At 44.5% G+C, this 27,938-nt stretch overlaps 2 protein-coding genes across 2 annotated transcripts; one reads left to right on the forward strand and one right to left on the reverse strand.

Moving 5' to 3' along the window:
• Positions 1 to 10,816: 10,816 nt before the first annotated feature.
• LOC124686186 (probable cinnamyl alcohol dehydrogenase 6) lies at positions 10,817 to 11,972 on the forward strand. The gene is made up of 2 exons (XM_047220175.1): positions 10,817 to 11,542; positions 11,625 to 11,972. Exons 1-2 carry the CDS (start codon positions 10,817 to 10,819, stop codon positions 11,970 to 11,972), a joined length of 1,074 nt encoding a protein of 357 aa, XP_047076131.1.
• Positions 11,973 to 24,951: 12,979 nt separating this feature from the next.
• LOC124686187 lies at positions 24,952 to 26,337 on the reverse strand. Its single transcript, XM_047220176.1, has one exon. It carries the CDS (start codon positions 26,298 to 26,300, stop codon positions 25,149 to 25,151), a length of 1,152 nt encoding a protein of 383 aa, XP_047076132.1. The 5' UTR covers positions 26,301 to 26,337; the 3' UTR covers positions 24,952 to 25,148.
• Positions 26,338 to 27,938: the final 1,601 nt, after the last annotated feature.

Genomic DNA, 27,938 nt, shown 5'->3' on the forward strand with positions numbered 1-27,938 from the left:
TACCTTCAACTCTCATCATCTTGAGGTCTTCCACCGGGTTAGGCTCGGGCTTTCCAGCGAAGGTTGCAATTATGAGAGTTTGACTCTCAACTATCTTACCCAGTTGTGCCTCCACGGTTCTTGGTCTCCCTTGGAGATCATGCATATCATTCTTCAAACTCATAGCTTGGTTAGATAATTTACCAATAAGATTATCATGGTGAACGGGCCGTAGCGAACAAGACGGGGGGTGCATGGGCGCTACGCAATTTTTTTATCCTTTTTCAATTTTTAGTTCAACGGAAGTAAAGGTGATAGCTTTGTTGTTCGAGGTGATCCTAGTATGATCCTAGACTAGTGCAACAAGCAAAGGAACCAAGCAACAATAATAAAGTTGAGGAGCGGGACAACCGGAGGGCACGGAGATGAGACGAGGATTTGTTTCCCGCAGTTTCTCCCACAAAAGAGAGTACGTCTGCGTTGAGGAGGTGCTAGCCTCACACAAGAGGCTAGACGGCCACACCACGAAGGAAGGCCTCACCTTCTTCCTCAAGAGAGCTCCACAAAGGGGCTCCCCCTTATCCAGTAAGGCACCGGTCGAGGCGGTGGTTCCTTCACAAGGTTGGAGCGAGCTCCACAACACTAGGAGGCTCCCAACACCCTATGGGGCTAGCACAACTCCAAGCTAGCCTCCATAGGAGCACTTCTTCCAAGATCCCACCATAGGAACCCTAACACCAACATCCACAAAGGACTAGCACGAATTGGTAGAATCTCTCTTGGTATAACTATAGATCGGGGCCTCCTCCACCACTCCACAAAGTTTGGGCAAGATTGGTTGGATGGTTGGGGAGATCCTCAAGGTTTGAGCTCAGCAACAATGGAGGAGAGAGAGAGAAGAGCTAAAAACGAGCTGGGGAAGAAGGGGCCTTTATATAGGGCCCCCGAAATCCAACAGTTATGCTGCTGTCTCCGCACGACCGGTACTACCGCTTTGGAAAGCGGTAGTACCGCTCTGGAATCGAAACCCCCTACAGAGTGAGCCACGTGGACTTACAGCGGTAGTACCGCTTGCGGTACCGCTTTGGTACCGCAATGGCCTCTGTAGGTTTTTGGCTTAAGTTACGGTACCTAAGCGGTACCAAAGCGGTACTACCGCTCGTAAGCGGTACTACCGCCCATGGTACCGTAGAGGTACCGGAACGGCCTCTGTAAGTTTTGGCCTGAGTTACGGTACCTAAGCGGTAACAAAGCGGTACTACCGCTCGCAAGCGGTACTACCGCCCATGGTACCGTAGAGGTACCGTAACCTTCTTTGTAGGTTTTTCAGTGCAATTTTCCAGAGCGGTACTGCATGGCGGTACCTGTAGGGTAGCGGTATTACCGCTACTGGTACCGGTAGTACCGGTCATGCAGTGACTGCTTTCTCCTCTTTTCCTCTCCAGCCATGTTACCTCACGACACACACACAAAACCAGAAAACCTATAAGCTACGCTTCAGTCCTCCGATCATGACGTGTTCAGCGAGGTCACCGTGCACTTGCAAATCTATCAAAGACAATCTTTGCACACGGTGAGATTCATTCAAGTGTTGTTATCAAACACACAAAACACGGAGTATAGATTTTGCTATTACACATGGTTCTCCCTGATTTTAATGAGAATTTTATTTTGCTCAGTTTGAGCTTGTATAAAAGATTTTAATGAATTCTCTATCATAGGTAGATTACTATCACTAGTTCCATTGTTATTGGCATTATTATTGTTTAGAGCACCTGCAGGGTTAGGATAATTCTTTTGAAAGTTTGAGCCATTATTTTGGCTCTTCCATGCATGCATAAAAGGATTACGAGCAATGAAGTCTACCTACTCAGTAGTAGTGTCAGTGTCAGTGATGGCAGTAACTTGAGTATTATTACCTTTGATTATACCTAGAAGCTCATTCACCTTAGTAACAAGTTCTTCATTCTCAGTTTCATGGATGGAGTTCACCTTTCTTGAGGATCTCTCCACGTGCCATTGGGAATGGTTATTTTGCATGTCATCAAGAAGCTTTATTCCTTCTTCAACTTCTTTGCTCATGAAGGTGCCTCCAGCTCTAGTGTCAAGCATAGACTTAGACATAGGATTAAGAGCATTATAAAATAAATGGAGTATTAATCACTCTTCCATCCTATGGTTGGGATAGTTTCTTACGAACTCCTTCATACTTTCCCACGCGAGGGTTAGTGGCTCACGGCCTTCTTGTCTAAAGCATGTAATGTTAAACCGAGGTAGCATAGTTTTTCCAGGAGGAAAAAATTTGACATGAAAGCATTAGTGCATACAGTCGGTGAAATAATAGTACCCTAGGGCAATGAAAGCAACCAGTCTTTTGCTTTTCCTCTAAGAGAGAAAGGGAATAAGTGTTAACCTAGCAACATCAGGACTAACATCTTTAATGTGCATCATGTCGCAAATGTCAGCGAAGGTATTTAAGTGCAAACGTGCATCCTCAAAAGATGAGCCTCCAAATTAGTTCTGCTGAACAAAGCTCAAATAGTTAGGCTTGATTTCATAATTCTCTGTTGTGACAGCGGGCTGAGTAATAGGTGCACGAATATAACCATCATTAGGGGTATCATATTCCCCAAGCTTCTTGTGTGCCACATTTTTGGAATTTTAATTTTAAACAAAAACAAATAACAAGACTAGTAAGATAAAAGATTAACTAATATTTTTGGTTTTTCCATTAACAAAACATAGTAAACTGAAAACAATAATTAAACTAAAACAGCAATAAAACTAACTAGCAAGGTCTCTAGTAACGTCACCAAGGTAGCGAGAATTGCTTCCTCGGCAACGGCGCCAGAAAAAGGGTTAATACCTTCGATCCAAATTAAGAATGAAGTATAGTAGCTTTTTCCCTAGAAGATCTAGGTTTAATCGAACCTTGGGAAGAATTCGATTGGTGTAAGATTACGTTATTTTTCAAGACCTTAAGAGATTGGTTGTATTTCTGTTATTGGACCTTTCCAACTTAACTTTTTTTATTTTTGCTGTGTGTCGATGGATGGAGATATGCCAGGGCCTAGCATTCACCTGCAGATGTGCATACATATGGGCTAAAGATAATAGTAAGCGCAACATGAGTCATGTTGAAATAAGGATAAATATTGTGGGTGGCACGTCCTAAATCTCTACAGCTTTTGCGAGCTACTACGACTGTAGACTTTTGATCCACTACAACAACTCTGCATATTAGGGTGGCAAGTAGTAATTAAGTAATTAAATAGACGACATCATTATACATAGTAACGTTATTGTGACCCTAAGTGGATCTCGGGTCCATTTTACTAACCCTTCTGATGATCGATTCTCGGATCTTGAGTACCTGGGAAGACTTTAGATCAAGGCAAGAGATGATAAACAAGGACAAAATCCTATTCGAACTCAACATAATATTCCCATGCTGAAAGATGCACATACACGCTGGCTTCTCCCAAGCCTGCAGCCCGTGAGGACTGCTCACTCATAACGAGATCAAAGATCATAACATTGCAAAGATGGATTCAATATAAATATCAAATAGTCTTACAATATCTCCAATTGTGGTGATCGAATTACAAGTAGATGGACCATAACTATGGAGGTGGATAAATGTATGTGGAGATGGTGATGGTGGCAGCTCGGCAATGGATCTCCACAGATGTGATGTGGTGTTGGCAACAATGACCGCGACTTGTGGCGTCTAGGCATCGAATTATGTAGGAATTTCTAGGGTTGACTTGGCCGAGGTGGTGGCACCCGATACGGGTGGCCATACGAGCGGGCTATCTTGGTGTAGTGGCACCTGGGTGCCATGGTCCACCTGCTGCTAGGCGCGTGCAGCGGCCCATCTAGAAGCCACGAGGGATTTCTCTCTCCACGAAGTTCCATGGCTTCATGAGGTGAAGCCCCTCGCGAGTAATTTCCAGAAAAGCTGAAGCCCTCGCGAGGATACTTTGCGAAGAATCTGCACCTGCCTCCAGGAGATGTCGCGCAGGACCCCTATAGGATATACCACATGAAGATGAAGACAAGTATGATGACGGAAGCTGTGACACACGTTGTGGTGGGAGGCTATCACGCCCTCCGTGTGCTAGAAGATAAGGAAGATCCTGACACACTCCTCTGTAAAGAGGCGAGGCAGTTCCTCCTTTTCGAAAGGTTCACGGTGGACAGCGCAGTGCGCTACAGGGGGTGCCGTCATCGATCCACAGCCACTCCCGTAGACCAGTGCCCTTTCCAAAGCGTGGACCAAGTCCATCAGTGTAGTAGGGGAAACATGTCCCCCTCATTCCGGACACCTGAAGATCTTGTTAATTACGAAAAGTTAGTATATTTGGACGTTGATTAAGAGTTTATCAGAAAGTCACCTTTCCCTCACATGTAGCCAAGGCTTATTTGATTCTACCCATGACAATGACCATCTCCCTTCTTTATAACTCGAACACTTAATTAACGATATTTTTGATTAAATAGAATAGGGAGACTTGACCATTGATTAAGGGTTTGTCGGAAAATCAATGATCACTAACATGGAGCCCTTGGTGATCTATACTCCAAGTGCCCATATCCCTTGGTAATATTCTAGTTGTATAAAAATCTCGATAATTATGCGGAATCTATATATTTTTTTTGAACCTTTAACAGTAGGAAAGGCTCCTACTGTTTTAATATATTAACAAAGGGGTCAAAGGACCCAGTAGTTACATCTGTTACACAGTGAAGTTCAGAAGGGAATACAGGGGAGTACAGAGGGGTGTATAACTAGAGAGTAGCTATCAGGTTGCTAATAAATGGATGCAAATCTGTTTTTGTTCTATGCTCCAGCAAGGCAAAGTCTTGCTTAAATCGTCTAGTCCAGGATTCAATATCCGGATTGATGCCTTCAAAAAGTTTTCTGTTTCTCTCCTTCCATATGCTCCAGGAGGCAACAATCACTATTTCCATGTATAAGGGTTGATGCCAATGTGCACGTCCTTGCTCTATAATCTCCAGTCTATCTCTATTTTGTGTCCAATTCATCTGCAGCTTATTCCAGCAAGCTTTACTGAAGTCACAGTGAAATAACATGTGCTCAATTGTTTCTTCAGGTGGGGAGGTGCACATTAGGCAGTCATATGAGGAATTCAAAGTGTAGTTTCTTCTTCTCAGCATATTTCTGGTATTCAGTCTATCTACCAACACAAGCCACCAGAAAAATTTAAGCTTGGGGGTACATTTGGATTTCCATAGCCAAGAGAAAGCAATATGGGCAGTACACTCCCTGAAGCAAAATTTATAATAAGCCCTGGAGGAATATTCCACAACACCACATTCATAAGTCCAGGAATCATGTGTATCATTTGTAAAATCAATGTAAGAGGATGAGGCTTGTAAGGTTCGAATTTCATCAAGTGCTTGTGGAGTCAGAGGCACATAAAAGTTCTGGGACAACTGTGTAGAAGTTAAGAAATCTCTGACTGATATATCTTCATTCTTGGTGAAAGAGTAAGCTCTCAGGAATTCTTGTGAGTTTATATCTTGTAGCCATTTATCCTTCCAAAATAGTGTATTTCTCCCATCATTAATATTGCTCATGGGGCCATGTTATGAGGTACTTTCCCAGTATAATAAGTATTCCACAGTAAGTGAACCCAGGGGGTGTCCATTTTGTTATAGAACTTGTGGAGATATTTGAGGAGGAGCCCTTCATTCTGTATTTTGAGATTTAGAATACCAAGTCCTCCTTTATCCTTTGGTTTGCATACCATGTCCCAAGCAGCTAGTGAGTTACACTTCTCACCATCATCTGTTTTCTTATTCCAAAGGCAATGTCTTCTTATTTTCTCCACATGTTCTAGTATTTTTGGGTTGAGTTGAATGGAACACATGGTAAAGTTTGCAATAGGGAATTAACCACTGTGACTCTTCCACTATAACTCATCATTAGAAATGTTGCAGAAACTCTTCTCTCAATTCTATCCACCAGGGGCATCAGATCTTGGACAGATGGTTTAGTTGTGCCCAAGGGTAGTCCTAAATATGTGAAAGGCATTGAGGCTATAGGACATCCTAGAAGGCCAGCAAATAAATTTGCCTGTTGTGTGGAAAGATTAATCGGTATAAGAGAAGACTTATGGAAATTAATGTGTAGTCCAGTGGAGGCTGCATATTTTTGCAGAATATCTTTCATAATCATAACCTGAGTGGTGCATGCTTTCATGATTATAAGTGTGTCATCAGCATATTGGACCACAGGAAAATCCATTTGGTATGCAGTGGAGAAGGGAGCCTGAAGTACACCATCTCTGAAAGATTTATTAATAGCAGATTGTAGAAGATCTGCTGCAAGCACAAAGAGGAGAGGAGACAGAGGATCTCCTTGTCTGACACCACATTTGCAAAAGAATTGTCTCCCAGGTACTCCATTAAGTAGTACAGCAGATTTACCAGTACCAAATATAGCTTGTATCCAGGTTATCCATTTCTCATCAAAACCCATTTGCTTCATGATCTTTATCATGGCACTGTGATCAATAGTATCAAAAGCCTTTGCGAAATCTAGTTTAATAAGAAGGATTTCTTGATTAGATTTTTCACACTGATATATAGAAACTCAAATGCCCAAGCTAGGCAATCCTGGATAGTTCTTCCCTTCAGAAATCCATATTGATTTTTGCGGATGATTCTAAAGACAATTCTCTGCAACCTATTTGCCAGCAATTTGGTTATAATTTTTAGCACACAATTCAGCAGAGTGATTGGCCTATAGTCATTAACTCCCTCTGGATTAGGCACTTTTGGAATGAGTGTAATATAACCCATGTTAATACTCTCAAGGTCCAACTTCCCTTCATAGAAACTGAAGCATAAAGCATATATGTCTTCTTTGATGATAGGCCAACACTTCTTCAGGAAGAGTCCATTAAAACCATCAGGTCCTGGTGCTTTATCCACTAGCATGAATTTTATAACAGCATCTATTTCTTGTGTAGAGAAAGGATTAGATAAATCTTCTAGACCAAATCTATATATATATACTTGGCCATTATTAAGGTTTTGTCATAAAGTCACCTTACACTAACATGTAGCCATGTATGGTTTATTACGCATATGCCCATCTCCCTTCTCAACTCGGGACACTTGAAGATCTCACTAATTATGAAGAATCTGTAAACTTGGACATTGATTAAGGTTTTATCCAGAAGTCACCTTTTGCTCGCATGTAACCATGGCTGATTTGATGCTCCCCATGAGTATCTCTCTTATTAATACTCAGGAAACTCCATGCTCTTGTTAATTAAACATAATCAAGATACTTGAGGATTGATTAAAGGTTTGTTAGAAAGTCACCATTCACTCCCATGCATCCATGGAAGATTCCATGTGCCCAAATCCCATGTTCTGTAAACTTGACAATCTCATTAATTATGTAGAAATATTATATTTTACCAATCGTTAACAGTTTCTTAGAAATTCATGTGCCACTGAAATGTAGCCATGGGTGATTTGATGATCAACATGCCAATCTTCTTTCTTATTACTCGGGACACATTATGATCTCATTAATTATACATAATTGGTATATTTATATGTTGATAAAGGGCTTGTCAGAAAGGTACCTTTCGCTCACATGTATCAAGGGCTTATTTGATGATCGACGTGACAATCTCACTTCTTACTACTCAGAACAAATCATGATATTGATAATTAAATATAATCAAGAGACTTAAGCATTTATTAAGGTTTGTTCAGTAGGTCACTATTCACTCACATGGAACACTCGATGATTTTTAATCACCGTGCCCATATCCCTTGATAATATTCGGGGCAGTTGAAGATCTCGTTAAATATGCGAAGTTGGTATATTTGGATGTTGATTACGAGTTTATGAGAAAGTTAGATTTTTCTCACATGTAGCCATGGCTGATTTGATTCTCCTCATGACCATGACCATCTCCCTTCTTTATAATCGGGACACTTAATTAATGATCTTCTTGATCAAATAAAATCAAGAAAGTTGACCATTGATGAAGGGTTTGTAAAAATGTCACCATTCACTAACATGGAGCCCACTATGATCTGTACTCTACGTGCCCATCTCACTTGGTAATACTTGAGGCGTATGAAAATATCGTTAATTATGTAGAGTCACTAGACTTGGCCAATTACTAAGGGTTTGTCAGAAATCCACCTTACACTAACATGTATCCATGGATGGTTTGATTCTCATCATGCCCATCCCCCTTCTCAATATTTGGGACAATTGAAGATCTCGCTAATTATGAAGAATCACCTTTCGCTCCCATGTTACATGGCTGATTTGATTCTCTGCATGAATATATCCCTTATTAATACTTGGGAAACTTCATGATCTTGTTAATTAAATAGAATCAATATACGTGCGGAGTGATTAAGGGTTTTTCATAAAGACAACATTCTCTCACATACATCCCTGGCTGATTTGTACTCCATGTGCCCAACTCCTATGTTAATACTCAGGAAAGTTGACAATCTCGTTAATTATGTGGAAATAGTAGATTTTACCATTCGTACAGTTTCTCAGAAGTTCATCTGACATTGAAATGTAACCATGGGTAATTTGATGCTCAACATGGCCATCTTCTTTCTAAATACTCGAGACACCGTATGATCTCATAAATTATACATAATTTGTACACTTATATGTTTATAAAGGGCTTTGTGAGAAAGTTAACTTTTCGCATGTGTAGCAAGGGCTAATTTGATGATGGACATGACAATATCGCTTCCAACTACTTGGGGAAAATCATGATCTTGTTAATTAAATATAATCAATAGACTTAAGCATTGATTAAGGTTTGTCACTAGGTCACTGTTCACTCACATGGAACACTCTATAATTTTTAATCACCATGCCCATCTGCCTTGATAATATTCGGGACATTTGAAGATATCATTAAGTATGCGAAGTTAGTATATTTGGACATTGATTACTTGTTTACGAGAAAGTCAGATTTTAATCAGATGTAGCCATGGCTGATTTGATTCTCCCCATGACCATGACCATCTCCCTTCTTTATAATCGGGGCACTTAATTGATGATCTTCTTGATCAAATAGAATCAAGAGACTTGACCATTGATTAAGGATTTTTTAGAAAGTAATCGTTCATTAACATGGATATCTGGATGGTCTACACTCAATGTGCCCATATCCCTTGTTTATACTTGCGGCGTATGAAATCTCATTAATCATGTAGAGTCGGTATACTTTGCCAATTACTAAGGGTTTGTCAGAAAGCCATATTACACTAACATGTAGCCATGGATGTTCTGATTCTCATCATGCCCATCTCCCTTATCAATATTCGGGACAATTGAAGATCTCTGTAATTATGAAGAATTAGTAGACTTGGACATTGATTAAGTTTTTGTCACAAAGTCATCGTTCGTTCCCACGTAACATGGCCGATTTGATTCTCCGCATGAATATCTCCCTTATTAATACTTGGGAAACTTCATGATCTTGTTAATTATATAGAATCAAGATACTTGAGGAGTGATTAAGGGTTTGTCATAAAGACAACATTCACTCACATGCATCCTTGGCTGATTTGTTCTCCATGTGCCCAACTCATATGTTAATACTCGGGAAAGTTGACAATCTTGTTAATTATGTGGATATAATAGATTTTACCATTCGTTAATAGTTTTTCAGAAGTTCATCTGGCACTGAAATGTAGGCATGGGTGATTTGATGCTCAACATGCCCATCTTCTTTCTAAATGCTTGGGACACCTTATTATCTCATTAATTATACATAATTTGTAGAGTTATATGTTGATAAAGGGCTTGCCAGAAAGTTACCTTTCGCTCACCTATAGCAAGGGCTTATTTCATGATGGACATGACAATCTCCCTTCTTACTACTCGGGACAAATCGTGATCTTGTTAATTAAATATAATCAAGAGACTTAACCATTGATTAAGTTTTTGTCAGTAAGTCACTATTCACTCACATGGAACACTTGATGATTTTTAATATCCGTGCCCATCTCCTTTATAATATTTGGAACACTTGAAGATCTCATTGAATATTCGAACTTAGTATATATGTAGCCATGGCTGATTTGATTCTCCACATGACCATGACCATCTCCCTTCCTTATAATCGGGACACTTAATAATGATCTTCTTGATCAAATAGAATCAAGAGACTTGACCATTGATTAAGGGTTTGTCAGAAAGTCATTATTAACTAACATGGAGCCCTGGATGATCACAAGTGGAATTTGACCTAATATTAAGTGTAGTTAGAGTTAAAATTGTCCGTGTGAGAGATTAAAAAAAGGGGAAAAAATAAAATTTCTTTTTGATTTTTTTATTTTGAAAAAATTCGAGCCATAATTGCCAAACGGCCATTATTTCTATGCCGACGGCCAGTCTATGCCGATGGCAATTGGTTCTGTGCCGAGAACATATTATACCGACAGCGGCGGCACAGGGTTGTGCCGACGGCATGGCGGCCGTCGACACCTTGATTGGTTCCCGTAGTGTAAGGATGTGCATGTCTATATTTACATAGGGTACACCGCGTCTATAATATAGGTGTGCAAGTACAAAAAACACAAATATATAGATCTATGATTTTCTGTACTTATACAATACACCTATATACACTAACTAGAGGTGTTGCGACCTACCAAACCGCCCCAGATGACTGACCCCAGCCGCATCAATCTGTATAAGTAGGCCGTTGCTTAGGTGCTGCTATAATCACAACTCACAAACCAGAACCAAAGACGCAATAGAAAGACAGAGAAAAGCACCGTGAGAAAGATTTTTTTTGTGATGGAGGTGACGCCGAGCCACACACAGGCCGTGAGCGGGTGGGCGGCCATGGACGAGTCCGGCAAGGTTGTGCTCTTCTCCTTCAAGCGGAGGGAGAACGGCGTGGACGACGTGACGATCAAGGTACAATACTGCGGGATGTGCCACACGGACCTCAACTACATCAACAACGCCTGGGGCAACACCATATACCCCGTCGTCCCGGGCCACGAGATCACCGGCGTCGTCACCAAGGTCGGCACCAACGTGTCCGGCTTCCATCCCGGCGACCGCGTCGGCGTGGGAGGCATTGCTGCGTCGTGCCTCGACTGCGACCACTGCCACCGGTCCGAGGAGAACTACTGCGATAAGATGACGTTCACCTACAACAACATCTCCTCGGACGGCAGCATCACCTACGGCGGATACTCCAATATGCTGGTGGCGGACAAGAGGTTCATCGTCAGTATTCCGGACAGCCTGCCGCTGGACGCGGCGGCGCCGCTGCTGTGCGCAGGGATCACGGTGTACAGCCCGATGAAGCAGCACGGTATGCTGCAGGGGGAGGCGGGACGGAGGCTCGGGGTGGTCGGGCTGGGTGGCCTCGGCCATGTCGCCGTCAAGTTTGCCAAGGCCTTCGGGCTCCACGTCACCATAGTCAGCACGTCGCCGGCGAAAGAGCGCGAGGCCAGGGAGAGCCTTAGGGCAGACGACTTCGTCCTCAGCACCGACCAGAAACAGATGCAGGTACGTATACGCACTAATTATGCATGTTAGGGATCGGTTGGATTGCAAGTCAACTTATGCACTGAACTAATCAATTAATTAGGATATGGCGAGGAGCCTTGACTATATCATCGACACGGTGTCGGCGCAACACTCGCTAGGACCCCTCTTGGAGCTGCTCAAGGTGAACGGCAAGCTGGTGCTCGTCGGTGCCCCTGACAAGCCCGTGGAACTCCCGTCAATACCGCTTATCTTCGGAAAGAGGACGGTGAGCGGGAGCCTGACGGGAGGCATGAAGGAGACGCAGGAAATGATGGACCTGTGCGGGAAACACAACATCACCTGCGACATCGAGCTTGTCTCAGCTGACAAGATCAACGAGGCACTGGCAAGGCTCGCACTAAACGACGTCCGCTACCGTTTCGTGGTTGATATCGGCTCCACGCTCTAGTTCGATCTGATTGGAGATACCTTTCATTTCAGTTCACCATGTGTTTTAACACACGTCGTGTCTTCGCAAAATGTGTTATCAATGATAAGCTTGCAAACTGTAACTTGGCACTGCACTAAGATGAGATCCACGTTCTATCTAGTCAATCATCAAACAGCTTCTTACTTCCACGGTTCCACCTATCATACACACGTTGCAAATATATCTAATAACTTGTTATGTGCAATATCTTCACTATTAAGGTGAAACATATGATGTTAGTACATTTTTTCACACTTCATATTATTTACATGTCAAATGTCACCGCTAACAAAATTTCCGAAAACACTCTCTCTCTCGCATCTCACATAGGTAGCCCGAGAAAATAATTCGGCACCCAAAGTGGACCATTGCAGGGAGCGCCTAATCGCTTCCTATAAGCATGGGCTTAACCCATTGACCAACAACCCGGCGGGCGCTATATGTGCGTTGCTCCCCTGCCCGTATAATACGATTATGTATACGTTCTCTCTTTTTTTCGAGAGTACGCCAAGACGTACCATATTTTTATAGAAGGTAGAATTTTGAGTACAAGAACACCACAACTTAATGCAAACAACGAGTGTAGCACAAACTCCACACCACCGATAACACGACTACGAAGCATAAGAACTAGTCCTAAACTATGAACCAACGCCGCATCTCGACCGACGCCGGTCACCTCCGAAGATCGAGAACTCCTACTGACTTTCCTTATCGACGCACCATCCACCCTTGTTGCCGAAAAGGAGGTGGCAAGTGGTGGCGGGACTTGGATAGGCCCGAGAAAGGCACCGTCTTGGACTCACCGGCGACGACGTAGATAGCGCCGCTTGAGCAACAATCTTGGACAGCGATGAACACCGGAGGAGCACAAGATAGGACCTCCACGCCGTGTCTCCAAACACGATGCTCCCAACAGAGTAACGACGTCGAGAACACCGCCATCGCGCCGATCCCACTCCGAATCTAGGCTTTCGCCCGGAGACAACTACCAATGCCAAGAGAGAATGAGAGATGCCGACACACCTCAGCAACGCCTCCAAGGAGGGGCACGAAACCCGCGGGCGCCATCGCCGCCGGCCGGCAAAAGCCGGGCAGGACTTTCATCCGTATCGTCACTCATCTCTGCACCTCCGAGGATTGGGGCAGCACTGTCCATGTAGCCTCGCACCGCCGCCACTTCAGCTCTTTGCTGTTGTAGTCGAAAAGTCGTGGCCTCCGACACCCTGCACGGCTAAGGGCCAGGTCCATCTTCCACCTCCCTCCCGGCAAGATCCGCAGATGCCATACACCTCCGTCCTCCGGCATGAGCCAGGACTGCCCGCCACGGTCGTCGCCAACTCAGACGACATTCGTACAGCTGCAACAACCCCACTCCTCTGGCCCAGATCGAGCCCGTGTAGGCCCAGATCTGGCCCGCGCCATCTCTTCCTTCCCCCACGCCAGCGCCACCGGGAGGACCTCACCGCGCGCCCTCAACGTGGAGGCAGCCGGCCTCTGCTCGCCACGGGCTCCTCCCTGGCCGAGCCGCTCCATGTCGCTGCCTCCTGGCCGAGAGTTTGCTCGAGCGCCTCCCCCAGATCGAGCCCGTGTAGGCCCAGATCTGGCCCGCGCCATCTCTTCCTTCCCCCACGCAAGCGCCACCGGGAGGACCTCACCGCGCGCCCTCAACGTGGAGGCAGCCGGCCTCTGCTCGCCACGGGCTCCTCCCTGGCCGAGCCGCTCCATGTCGCTGCCTCCTGGCCGAGAGTTTGCTCGAGCACCTCCAGACCGCGGCGTCGCGCCGCCGCCATCTCCTCTTCGCTGCTGACCTCACCGAGCTCCGCCGCTCCTCCAGACCCTCCGCCATGCGCCGGCGAAGACACCCGAAGCATCTCCCCGCCACCCGCTCCCCCGCCTGCGCCACCAATGAGACGCCCCACCTCCGCGCGAAGGGGGCTCATCGAGGCACGCCACCGTCTCCCGCCGCCTTTGGCGGCCGGGCGTGGCCGCCACCGCCGGTGACGGCGACGGCAGCGGGAGGGAGAGGAGATCGGCCGGCCCTTTTTTCTAGGGTTTGGGGCCCTCTGGAGCGGCCCGCGCGAGCCGCCCGAGAGGAAGTTTCCCGTGGTCAAACAACGTTGATGTTCTTGTACTATGCATACGCTCTCCACGTCCAGGCCGGCTGTTTTGGCTAGCTCATTGGCACGCTTATTAATTGGGAAGCGCTGAGCGTCCCCGGGTCGACATTCATCGGATCCATACTTTTAGTGATGTATAGATCCATTTACTGTATATTCTCTGTGTATGAGGGATTTCCTGCATATTGTATCACATGTACATGTACTGGCCTTTGGCCCACAGTGAATACTAGTTGCTCATTCACAACATGGTATCAGAGCAGTGGGATGCGGCGGACAGGAGACCTCGCCGATAAGAACACCCGATAGGCGAAGACCCCGCATGTGAATGCGCATAAAGGCAGCAAACTCTCCATAGTTAATACCATCAAAAATCACTGGTCACCTTGAGTCTGACTGCTATCAGAAGCAGTGGGGTGTGCCTCCTCGTGCTCCACCTTCAGCGCCTGTCACCACCGGCTTCACTGAGCAGGATATAGCGAGGCTTCAGCGTCTCCTTGCCTCCTCCGACTCTGCTTCAACGGGTATTGCTGCCTCCACGGCTAGTTCCTCTACACAATCAGGTACATCTTCGTGGGTTCTGGATTCTGGAGCTTCTTTTGACATGTCCCCTGATTCTTCCTCTCTTTCTTCTCTTCGACCTCTTCCTCTTCCTGTTCGTGTTCTTACTGCCGATGGTACTTCTCTTCATGTTGCTGGTCGTGGCATTCTTTCTACTCCCTCCTTTTCCGTTCATGATGTGTCTCATGTTCCCCATCTTACCATGAACTTGTTTTCCGCTGCTCAACTTACTGATTCTGGTTGTCGGGTCATTCTTGATGTTGATTCTTGTTCGGTTCAGGACACTCACACTCGGGCATTGGTTGGGGCTGGCCCTCGGTGCCGTGACTCCTAGGGACTTTGGGAGTTTGACTGGCTTCATGTTCCTTCTTCTACCACTTTGACGACCGCACCACGTGTGCTTGCTGCTTCCACTCCCGCCTCTTTTCAGCTGCGGCATCATCGTCTTGGTCATCTTTGTGGTTCTTGCTTGTCGTCTTTACTTCGTCGAGGTCTTCTGGGGCCTGTCTCAGGAGATGTCTCGCTTCAAGGTTGTCAGGGATGTAGGCTTGGTAAACAGAATCAGTTACCTTACCCTACCAGTGAGTCTGTATCTCAGCGTACTTTTGATTTGGTTCATTCCGATGTATGGGGTCAGGCTCCTTTTGCTTCCAAGGGGGGCCAACGCTACTATGTTATTTTTACCGATGACTTCTCCCGCCATACTTGGATCTATTTTATGCCTTCTCGCAGCAACGTTCTCTCGATATATAAGTGTTTTGCTGTCATGGTCCATACTCAGTTTTCCACGCCTACTCGTGTGTTTCGGGCTGATTCTGCTGGTGAGTATATCTCCCAGCTGTTGCGTGGTTTTCTTGCTGAGCAGTGCACTCTTGCCCAATTCTCCTGTCCTGGTGTCCATGCCCAAAATGGCGTGGCTGAGCGCAAGCATCGCCACCTTCTTGAGATGGCTCGTGCGATGATGATCGCCGCCTCTCTTCCTCCTCACTTCTGCGCTGAGGTTGTGTCTATTTCCACCTATCTCATCAACCTCGGTATTTCTCTTGAGTGTCTCACTGGCCACGCTCCTGATTATTCGACCCTTCGTATGTTTGGTTGCGTTTTCTATGTTCTTCTGGCTCCACGCGAACGCACCAAGCTGACTGCTCAATCTGTTGAGTGTCTTCCTTGGCTACAGTCCTGAGCACAAGGGATATAAGTGCTGGGATCCTATTGGTCGTCGAATGCGCATATCTCGGGACGTCACTTTTTATGAGTCTCGTCCTTTCTACCCGCGTCCCTCCTCCTTTTCCTTTTTGGTGGATGATATCTCGTTTGTCATGTTTCCTTACTCACCTCCTCCCGTGCCTCAGGTTCCTGCTTTGTCGATTCTCTCCCCACCTTCTCCTCCTTCTTCACCCACCAGACCCCCCTCTACTCCCTCACCGCCTTCCCCACCCTCCACATCTTCCTCTCCCATGTCACCTTACTCGCCTACGGAGATCTCTCCCTACCCTTTTCACTACTCCCGTCGTCCCCGTGAGGATGCTGGTGCTCCTCCTAACATGCCCTCCACCTCTTGTGTGTTGCCCTCTCCATCCGAGCCGACTCATCATCTTCATGCTCGTCCTCGTCCTCCTCCTGATCGCTATTCTCCCACTCACTACGGTCTCTCTGCTGTCCTTGAGCCGACCTCTTATCTGGATGCTCTTGCTCATCCCGAATGGCAACTGGCAATGGCTAAGGAGATTGCTACTCTCGAGCGTACTGGCACATGGGATGTTGTCACTCCTCATTCCTCTGTTCGTCCCATCACCTGCAAGTAGGTCTACAAGATCAAGACTCGTTCTGATGGTTCTCTTGAGCGCTACAAGGGTCGTCTTGTTGCTCGCGGCTTTCAGCAAGAGCATGGCCGTGACTATGATGAGACCTTTGCTCCAGTGGCTAACATGACCACTGTTCGTACTCTTCTTGATGTTGCTTCAGTTTGTCACTGGTATATCTCTCAGCTTGATGTGCAGAATGCTTTTCTTAACGGTGAGTTACGTGAGGAGGTATACATGCGGCCACCTCCTGGTTACTCTATTCCCGATGGCATGGTCTGTCGTCTCCGGCGCTCTCTCTATGGCCTTAAGCAAGCCCCTCGCGCCTGGTTTTAGCATTTCGCCTCTGTGGTCACCTCTGCTGGTTTTGTACCTAGCGCTCTTTGTCCACACATCTTCTCGTGGTCGGACTCCTTCTTCTTTATGTCGATGACATGATCATCACAGGTGACGACCCTGAGTACATTGCCTTTGTCAAGGCCCCACTTCGTGATCAGTTTCTCATGACTGATCTTAGTCCTCTTCGCTATTTTCTTGGGCTTGAGGTTTCCTCTACCTCTGATGGCTTCTATATCTACCAGGAGAAGTATATTCAGGACCTTCTCACTCGTGCCTCTCTTGGTGATGAGCGCACTGTCGAGACTCCTATGGAGCTCAATGTTCGTCTCCGTGCCACTGATGGTGATCCTCTTCCGGACCCGACTCGTTATCGTCACTTGGTTGGGAGCCTTGTCTACCTTGCTATCAGCCGTCCTGACATCTCCTACCCGGTCCACATTCTGAGTCAGTTCATGTCCTCCGCTATCTTCGTGGCACTATCTCCCGTCGTCTTTTATTTCCTCGCTCCAGCTTCTTACAACTCCAGACCTACTCAGATGCTACCTGGGCTAGTGATCCATCAAATCGCAAGTCTCTTTCTGCCTACTGTGTCTTTCTTGGTGGTTCTCTCATTGCTTGGAAGATCAAGAAGCATGTTGCAGTCTCTCGTTTGAGTGTAGAGGCTGAGTTGCGAGCGATGGCTCTCTTGACAGCAGAGGTGACTTGGTTACGATGGTTACTTGAGGACTTTGGTGTTTCTGATGACGCACCGACTCCTCTTTTATCGGACAGTACTGGTGCCATCAGCATTGCCCGTGATCCGGTGAAGATGGGTTTTTTCTCTCCAAACTCAGTGTTGTTGATCCACCATGAGTTTGAGGGGGGTGTTAGTGATGTATAGACTCATTTACTGTATATTTCCAGTGTATGAGGGCTTCCTTGCATATTGTATCACATGTATATGTACTGGCCTTTGGCCCACACTGAATACTAGTTACTCATTCATAACACATACCTCACAAGCGCCGGCACACGAGGTGACTTTTGGAACGCTCGGTACCATCTGCGAGCGTTGATTGCCCGGGGTCAAGACATGATCCTGCCGTGGGTGACACAAGTGTGCATACTTCAGGGCATGGGGGTTAGCCGGCCATACCAATCGATGTCGTGCCCAAATCGCTCCGTCAGCACTCAGTAGTGTCGGTGTGTAGCGCGTTCACCAACTATTGTCCCTCTGAAATTGCTCCTCCTACCTCCATTGTTCCACTCTCGACAACAATCCTATGCACGCACCGACGATTGTCCTTAATGAGCAACGTGGTGCTCTTCTCACACGACCACATGAGTATATCATATGGATTCCACTCTCGCCTAGACATGCAGATAATTACTTGAGCATAGTAGTATTTCTGCAGCCTGATGCTTGATAGTTGGATGTGTTCATGGCGAAGGTTCTTCAATGTGTCTGAAGTTCAATCATTTGGTCTGAATTTCTTGTAGCTCCACGGTACTGTGTTCTGTATTTTTGATAGGCTGAGAAGAGAATGTAACAGTTTTTGTTGTCAAACAGCAAACCTTAGAATTAGATGTTCACTAAACAGTTCGTAATTTGCTTGGAGAAAAAGCAAAGCAAAGTATAATTCAAATGAGAGAAAAAACAAGAATATACAAACTTTCTGTTCTAACTACAAACAATGGAAGCAAAGCATGATGCACACAGATATTGCCAAATATGCAGATATATTTATCTATCTGTTATCAAGATAGAAATATTCCAGATAGCTGAATAATTCAAGTCGTCGAGTGTCACATCAAGTATTAATAGATTTTGGGTACAAGGTCAGCAGTGCAAGATCGATCCAACATATGTTTTTAGTTTTTACAGTAATGAACTGTAGGTGCCATATAGGGGGAGCAACATTGCATCCGTTAATTCGTAACTTGATGACATGCATGGTTAACTCAAAAAAATTGTACATATTAAGATGATATAAGGTAATTCACCGGTTACATAGCTCCTGGTGGCATTTGGGGCTTCTTTTTCAAATTAAAACTGAAAGCGTAAGCTGCAGCCGCATTCAACAGTTCATCGAACAGTATCAGTTTGTTGTCAAAAGCTTTCAGTAAGCTACCCCGCAATAATGCCCCTAGAGGCATTGAGTAATAGTTAAGACTGTTTTCTAACATCAGAAGGTTCCAGTGTACAAAAAAAAAGGTGAGAGCGCAAGGTTTTGTTGCCAAATCAGCGCAAAATACAAATTTGCTGCAGTGTGCAAGTTGTCATGCAAGTATCAGGTTCAGTGTTTCTAAACTAACACCATTTAGCCTTTTTTGAGCCAATCTCCAAATGTAGCAAGTTCTCTATTTGGTTTGATATGGTAAACCCTATTTGTTGGGCACGCCCCTGATTTGGCTGCAATTAACATAATTGTGTATGCCAACTCGCTGCATGGTTCGGATAAGCAATTACCTTAGAATCATGCAGAGTTTATCTACTACAACACAAAGTGCTCAAGATTTGCATATGTATTCAGCAAGACTGACAATCGTATAAAAAGGACATAAAATTCAATGCCCACTTACATAACTAAGAAAATCAGTACCTAGCCAAAGGGATGATTACTTGCCAAGAGGAACTGCAGGTGCATGCCTACAGATTTCAAAATTCCTGCCGGTGCCTGCTGGTTGTTGGTGCGAAGCTCTTGAGGACTGGTGGTCTGTCTGGTCGAACAGCAACAGTCCAAAAAAGCGCTACAAAAAGCCCATTCTAGATTGCCTCAAAGTCTAAAACCATTTGGCGCCAAATACAATGCATCACGTTCTTACCGCATTTGTTAAATTTTGCTGTAAGATTTTTGTTAATTTTCAGAGTAATAAACCATGGTTCCTTTAAGAATTTAAACGCTTACTATTGATTGCTTAAGACTTTCAGAGTTAACTTTCAGCTCTCACTCAAATAGAGTGCAAAATTTATAGCACAAGAATTGATTGTTTTTGCATTAGCAAATTGTTCAATTGCATGAAGCATCTTGGATCTTCACTTGGATGTACAAATTAATGAAAGAACTTGATGCTGCAGCTGGTTTATTTATTCAACTTGATGAATCCAGCAGGCGACAGGAACACGTATTACATTATCTAACTAGGACAATATGTAGCTTTCAAAGTTTCAAAAAGAGAATTCCTCTGAATAAAGTCCGGATGTACTGTACCTTTCACTGAAGCTTCAACCAGACAAGCAATACCAATCTCGGATGTACTGCACCTGTTCCTGAAGCTTCTTCCTTGAATATCTACAGTGAGACTTTACTAAAATAGATGACGATAGATGGCATTTGACAACAACTGAGAAAAACACTCATTCCCTTAAATGTTCAGAACATGCTTGGTTGAGACATCATCTTTGGGATCATCTCTTGGCTAACGTAACGGACATCAGAAGAGATCATCACCAACACAACTAAAGCAAGTATAACAGAGCATCTAAAAAAGACAAACATAGAAGAGAGTGAAATATCCTCTCCTTTTCAGCACCATACCATACAAGCATCAATTTGCCTATCCTATACAGGTACCATGGCCTTCAAAATATCCGTTACATAGTGCTACATGGTTAGGCATCAGCAAAAATGCTACTAGCCAACTACTGAACTATTTAATTTTGAGACAGATGTCCCTTTGACAAAGTATCAGCCAGTAGGCTAGCCAAAAATACAAGAGAAAATAAATGAAAAAAACTGATACAATCAACTAGTAAACAATGATCCTCTTTCACAACTGTATATATTTGTCAACAAAGTTATGGCAGGAAGAACGGTGATTAAAACAAGATTTAAAAAAAAAACTGCATCCTGCCAGTGATCAACACATTGTGAACATCAACTTGTTCCACACGGAAAAGGAGCTCAATGTCCAAATTAATTAAAGCACCTGATGTTGCTGAATCAGGCAGGAGAAACACTAATTTGTTACAACACAAAGAAGACCAGGATAGATGCATTGGAATGAACTCCATCTTTTTTTAGGTTGGAATGAACTCTATCTGATCACTCCAACAGCAGAGTGTGTAACCTCGCTTCAAACCGAGGCCAGCTGCTGCACTTTCCAAAGTTTCATCAGTTCACCATGGGTATCCTACTTTTTCTTCAGTTAAGTGAGCAAAGAACTTTATTACATATTAAAACACCAATAAACTGTTCCCATACATAGATGCAAGACTCATCGGTTGCTTAATTACATCCAAGAGGGGATCCAAGAATGTCTTGATAACCTGATATCGCTAGTTTATTCAGTGTGTTATTTGTTCAGGGGTTCAGGTCACCTCAACTGGAAGAAACTATATCTCGTCAGTATAGCCACCCAGAACATTATAATAGTACTACACGTGTTGTTTTCTACACAAGTAAAAAAAAGCGTTGCAAAATTCCTGGCCGCTTCGAAATGGAATTTGATTTGCTTCTCCCGCTCCAACCTCACAGGTGGAAGCAAGAGGCAGAGGAAGCGGGAGACGCAAGGAGCGTGCCGCCATCGCCTAGTCCTTACAAAGAACTGAAGTACGTATGCATACCAATCGATTCACCCATACATGCATGGCTCGTTCAGTTGCTTGATTTCAACAAAGTGAGATGCAAGATGTCTGCTAGTTTATCCAATCTGTATTTTGTTCAGGCTGCCTCAGCTTGTTACCATAGGAAGCATCATCAGCTTGACTAGCAATGAAATGTTTTGAAAATTACACTTATCTCATGTTGACAACTCAATAAAAAAATCATATGCATGGATCTAGAGTCACACTAGAATGTATTTAGCACACTCGGTGGGAAATGGAAAATAACAGTGGGAAAACATAAACTGACATAGTATTGTAACAGCCATATGGCCCGTACCTTCCAAAATAAGGATCATAGCAGCCACGCTCTTCGACAAAATAGTGTAACAACGAATAGTCGAACAATCCAGTATGTATAGGAATCACATGTAGATGAAACATCTGCTGAAACACATGGAGAAAACGAGGCACATCAATGGCCCACACATGGTAATTGATAGGCCCAAGTTTATAAAAGGTTAAACTGATCCCTTGCTTCTAGCATGTCAAATTTGATAACTTTCAGAGATCTATTTAGTATAATTCTATAGAATGACAGCTCAATATTCAGTACCTATTCAGTCAACCAGACAAATGCCAAGTGATTTATTTAGTACCTATTCAGTCAATAATTTCTCTCTATACAGATAACATTTTGGGTGGGATCGAGTTCCAGTACCTTATGGTTCGACAAAATGCTGCTTATTTTATGAGTCAATAGCACCAACCTATCCAGTGATGGCATCAGTGATAAAAAGAAGGAAACTTACTATACCCTATGATGGCATCAGTGATATCAAGAATCAATGTGGGTTGAGAATCAATGAAATGCCTCCACTAACATGGGCTCACCCAAATTTAATTCTCAAAGATGTACTACCTCTGACCTGAATTAATCGACGCGGGACACTACTAACCCCTGTGTACTTTGTGCTTGAGCCCGCGTCGATCTAATCCAAACGGAGGGAGTATTTAGCAGTCAATGGGAAATGGTAAATAACGGTGCAAAAACACAAACTGACATAAGATCCAAAAGAAGGATCATAACAGGTAGCCACACTCTTCAACTAAATAGTGACAAAATCAACAAAGCCAGAAGAACAGTCCAGTATGTATATGAATCACATATAGATGAAAAATCTGCTGAGACAGATGGAGAAAACAGCGCACATCAATGGCCTACACATGGTAAGGGCTAGGCTCAAGTCTTGAAAAGATTAAACTCACCCCTTGCTTCTAGTGTACAAATTTGATAATCTTTCAGAAACCTGTTTAGTATAATTCTACACAATGACAGCTTAATTGAGCTACCATTTGATACGACCAGACGAGTTCCAAATGATTAACTTAGTCCCTACTCAGTCAATAGGTTTTATGTACAGATAGTATTTTGGGTGGGAGCGAGTTCCTGTACCTTACCACGATCATCAGTCAAACAAACTGTACATTCAAAATACATAGAATCAAAGTAGTATACAGTTCAAAATCGTGAAATGACCTCTAAAGATGAAACTTGTGTTATTCTCGGTTTCCCGTACCATCACAATGCGACCTAACATATAGTAGAGCCCACACTACAAACCAAAAAGCACATCAAAGAAACCCAATAAGGTAAACAAACAGAAAAGGAAGTAAGGTTGTGTCGCAAAGATGACGAAAATAATATTCTAACATCATTTTGACCAGGCAACATTTTCGTTCAAAAATTTATTTGTGTGGTAACTGTTTGGGCCATCACCAAGCAAACCAACCTCTGCCACTCATAATGTCGCATATCCAATAGGGCAGCCAGTTATTGATGGTATCCAAGAATGTAGATGTTCACATGCCCATCGAGCCGCAGAATTTGCACTAGAAGATTTACTTCAAACATAGTTGTTTATTCTCACCACTACAATCTGATCCTTCATGTCAACCTATTAAGAAGACAAGTACACACTATGCACAGTACATTCACTTGTTTAATTAAGTTTTGTCAGGGCAACAGATGAATACCTTGGTAGGGTCCCTCATTTAGCTTCTATTTGCAAGACACAAAGGGGAGGCAGGGAAATCTATAGAAGTAATATTCAGGAGATCAACATCCTTGGGATCCTAAATAGTATATTAATACCCAGGTTCAGTTGAATATTGTAACAGTATGCCACCATGATAAGAAATCAAAATTTCAGTAAGCGGAGAGGCTCACTGTCTACTTGCCCTACAGAAAAATTATATAGGAAAGCCTCGCATCTTTTTCTTAGTAACCACCTTGCAGTTTCTTTTGAATTTTAATTGTTTGAAGAAAGAGTCAATACTGTATATAGGAAAGAGTAAAAAGAAAAACAAAATTATTGATAGGAACAGCAGATGCAAGAAGGAGATTTTAGTGATAGATACATACGAATCTAGATAAGTTTGCGACACTTATTTCAGAACGGAGGGAGTATATAGGAAAGAATAAAAAGAAAAACCACATCATTGATAGGAACAGCAGATGCAACAAGGAGATTGTAGTGATAGATACATACCTCTAGATAAGTTTGCGACACTTAATCAGAACGGAGGGACCATATAGGAAAGAGTAAAAAGAAAAACAACATCATTGATAGGAACAGCAGATGCATAAGGAGATTGGATGGCTCCATGTGTTATTATTTTGGTGCACATTTAAAGTAATGAGGTAGTATAAATGAATGCTACATACACCATGGATTTTCTGTAGTTGGATGTTTCCAGGCTCAGGTTGCAGTATCAACTTAACATATTAGTCCACGTATTACTTAAAAGGGGAAGAAGAAAAATCCATGTCAACTCAAGAAATGAAAACGTGTGTTGAATTGCCCTCTACTTTTGAGCAATGTAGATTGTCTCTCCCAGTACAGATATGAACAGCCAGATGTTAGATTCTCTCTCACAGTAGAGATATGAACAGACAGATGTTCCCACGTCACTGAACATGCATCAATGTTGCTCAGCAAAGAACCAATACTACAATGAGGCATGTGGCGGATGCAGTTGTCGATGCACAGAGCTCTCCAAGGTTTATCTCAATTATCCTATAAAAATGTGAGCCAGAAATGGATATGGTGAAGAACCTATAATTAAAAAATAGCTTAGAAGACCCGCCGCTAGTTCTTAACACAGAAATTCAAAAGTTCATGTAGAGAAAACGATAAGGTGTCATTTACAGGTGTGCTTCCCCGATGGTCAATACAAAACTATGCCAAACACAGGCAATCTGACCCGAAATGATTGCTAGTTGGTAGCTTGTGAAATAAAACTATGAAACTTCTCATAGATGAGTATATCTCTGGGTTATAGGCCATGTTTCTCAATTGATTTCTTAATATTGATGGGGCGCCACTTTTATGAATTGCAGGGACAGCTGAGAATAATAATTTATGATGTGCTAGCGCAAACACAAAAAATCTTCCAACAAACCACAATCTGAACTGAAAAAAGGATTTTCAATGCAGCGAGGAATTGCCTGATCTCACACATTTTTCCTTCCAAGATGTACTTAACATGAGGATGAAGAAGCTCATAGGCATGCCATGTGACTATAATATGACATGGACATACCAGGATCAAGGAAAGGAAGTATCACTACCATAATTCATCAGCAGTTAGCAACGATGAAATAAGTATGTAAGAAAGATACAATAGCAGAAAGCAGACACATTGTCAGGCAAAGAACATTGAACCATGAATTACAGCTTACATCGCAGAGCAAAATCTTTGTTGTGCCATTCTTCGTTACCAGCTTCCATAGGTCATTCTTGGTTCATGTAAATCTGAATCTAGTCGGCATTTTCCCTCTACAAGCTGCTGCATAGTCTTGAGCGAGTTTCGGTGCAGCTTCCTTGTGAGGGCATATGAACTTCTCCATGAATACCTTCTCGGAGATGCTGAGAGCATTATAGTAGTCTCGGTCTCGAGGTAGCAATCCTTTTTCCTTAAGAAACTTAAGGACGTAGTACCGGGGTCTGATCCGTCCCTCCAGGCTGTAACTGAGCATTACAGACCGCTGAGCAATGTATGCCGGTGCGAGCCCTACGTCAGAGATGAGGAACTTTGACCTGCTCTGCAGAGATTCCCTAGATTTCGTGAGCAGCATTGGGGCCCTACAAACAGCAATGCGCACTTGAGCATCCGACCACCTGAACATGTTCTTCAGGTACTCCAGTTTGGCGGCGATCTTCTCCTCGCTGACAAATGTGACAGCATGCAGCATGTACTTGAACATCGGAGAGCCAGGGGGTACACCAAGACCTTGGGCAGACGCCACCATCGCCTGGACGTGCTCCGGGTTGGCGCCGAGCAACCGTGGCGTAGAGAGGAACAGCTTGGAAATATCGCAATCACGGAGCCCGCATTTCCGCAGGAACACGACATTGGGCTTGACCACCTTCTCGAGGCTGCATCCCAGGAGACCGGAGCTCTTCTTGAAAAACCTGAAGAGGTTCTCGACGGAGCCGAAGAGCGACACGTAGTAGGGCAGATTGGAGACCACGGACCTGCAGCGGGAGATGGAGCGGCCGAGCGAGACGAAGCGCGCGATCTCAGCCTGTGCGAGGCCGTGGCCGGCGAGCCCGGCGACGACGGGGGCCAGGGTTTTCTCCACGTTCGCGCAGAGTAACTGCGGGTCCTTGGCGACGACGGAGGCCACGTCGGCGCTCGAGAGGCTGAGGCCGGCGAGGAAGGCGAGGACGGCGTCGGGTTTGGTGGGGGACTTGAGGTGGGAGAGCTTGGCGGAGGCCTTGAGTGCCTGGGCTCGGGTGAGGCCGCAGGTTCCGACGAGGTAGTCCTCCACGGCGAAGCTAGGGTTTGGGGAAACGGCGGGAGCCGCGGCGGAGAACAGGCGGTGGAGAGATGCTATGGGCGAGGTGGAGGGAGAAGAGAGGAGGCGGGTGAGGATGGTGCGTCGTCGGAGCATGGCGGCGCCGCCGCGCCGGCTGGGAGGGAATGGGGAACGATGGCCGGCTGGGGGGGAGAGCGACAGTACGCGAGACTTTATTCGGGAAGATGATCTGCATCAGTGGGCCCCACGCGTCAGTCTAAGTGTTGCCTGCTCTATTGTGACTGGCCCGGCGCGGACTCCACCGACCAAGAGGCGGAGTCCACCGACGAGGAAATCTCCTCCGGGGCCGCGAGGGGGTCTGTCCCGAGGGCTAGACGACGATGAGCTCGAGCGCCATCGCAAGGACGAGGAGGTGAACGACCTCATCCTCGGCACGGGCCTCATCACCAACGCCCAACACCTCGCGAAGGAGTGGCGACGGGAGGCAGAGCTGCAAGCGGCGATGTTTGTCGACATCAGCCCCGACAACAAGTGACCTTGCCGAGGTGATTTATGGTTATATTGTGCCATATGTTACATGTTGAACTGGATTATTGTGCCAGTGACGGAATTGATAATGTTGATTGCTAACTTTTTATCACACCAAAACTTCAATGGTTTTTTTTTCCTTAGAAGTCTTAACTCTTACACTGCTCTATATTCTGCTTCTCTAGTATATTGAGAGATTACCACTTTTTTTCTCCTCCAAGATACTAGCTAGGTTTCCTCCAACAAAAACACAAAAACCAGATGTTAACCTTCTATCATCAAGGCAACTAGCCCAATGGGTATCGCAATATCTTTCTACATTTAAATATCCATTAGCCTTAAACCATAAACCTTTCCCAGAACTTTCTTTTATATAGCTTATATAGCGCAAAATTCGGTTTACTGCCTCTAAACATCCACTTCTTGCACCATGCATGTAGCGACTGACAACATTCATAGCATAGGATATATCAGGTCTTGTGTGATACAGATAAATGAGTCGACCTACAAGCCATTGGTATCTATCTCTATCAACTGGATCTCCTGATTGTGCACACAACTGATGATTTTGCTTAATAGGAGTTGCAGCAGTTCGACACCCAAACATACTAGTCTCATTGAGCGGATCCAATACATATTTTCGCTGAGATAGAATTATACTTTATAGGGTCTTCCAATCTCAATACATGTATGTGACATTTGTTGATGCTCCCGAGTCTAGTATCCAATTTGAACAAAAAAAAATTCATTGAAAGCGGAGCCTTGATTTGAGATACCTTGGATGGGTAGAGGCCCTACTACTGCGAGGGGCATGGGGAGAGATGAGTGTTGGAGTATGTGAATCCCGAGAGAGTGAGTAGGATCTCGTCGGGCATAGAGAAGAATACCAACAAGGGAGCAGCATATTGGCGGCAAGAGGCGAGCAGGTCGCCTTCGAGCAAATAGGAGGTCGTTGCGGGTGCGGAGGGAGCAGAAGTTCGGGTGAAGGGGGCTACAAGGTGATGGAATAAAGGAGCAGCTCACCGGAGGGAGCAGCTCGCCGGCATCCATGGGGACGGGGGTATTTTTGTACGCGTTTTCTAGCCTTATCCTTAAAGGTGAAAAAAAATAATTCGGAATAATCCCGCAAGAGCAAAAAATCAAAGCCAGAAGTAAATTAGGGCAAAAGATAGATGAGGAAGTAAACAAGAGCAAATGGTAGAAGTCCCAAATAAATAGGGGCAAAATGTAAAGTTCCCTATTTAG

The sequence above is a fragment of the Lolium rigidum genome, chromosome 2 (assembly GCF_022539505.1).
Source record: "Lolium rigidum isolate FL_2022 chromosome 2, APGP_CSIRO_Lrig_0.1, whole genome shotgun sequence".
Lineage (NCBI taxonomy): Eukaryota > Viridiplantae > Streptophyta > Magnoliopsida > Poales > Poaceae > Lolium > Lolium rigidum.

What these genes read in the sequence shown, in the direction of transcription:
- LOC124686187 (XM_047220176.1), bottom strand. Translation starts at nt 26,300, where the DNA reads ATGCTCCGACGACGCACCATCCTCACCCGCCTCCTCTCTTCTCCCTCC.
- LOC124686186 (XM_047220175.1), top strand. Translation starts at nt 10,817, where the DNA reads ATGGAGGTGACGCCGAGCCACACACAGGCCGTGAGCGGGTGGGCGGCC. An exon ending in CCGACCAGAAACAGATGCAG is followed by an intron (nt 11,543 to 11,624) that starts GTACGTATACGC and finishes TCAATTAATTAG; the next exon opens with GATATGGCGAGGAGCCTTGA.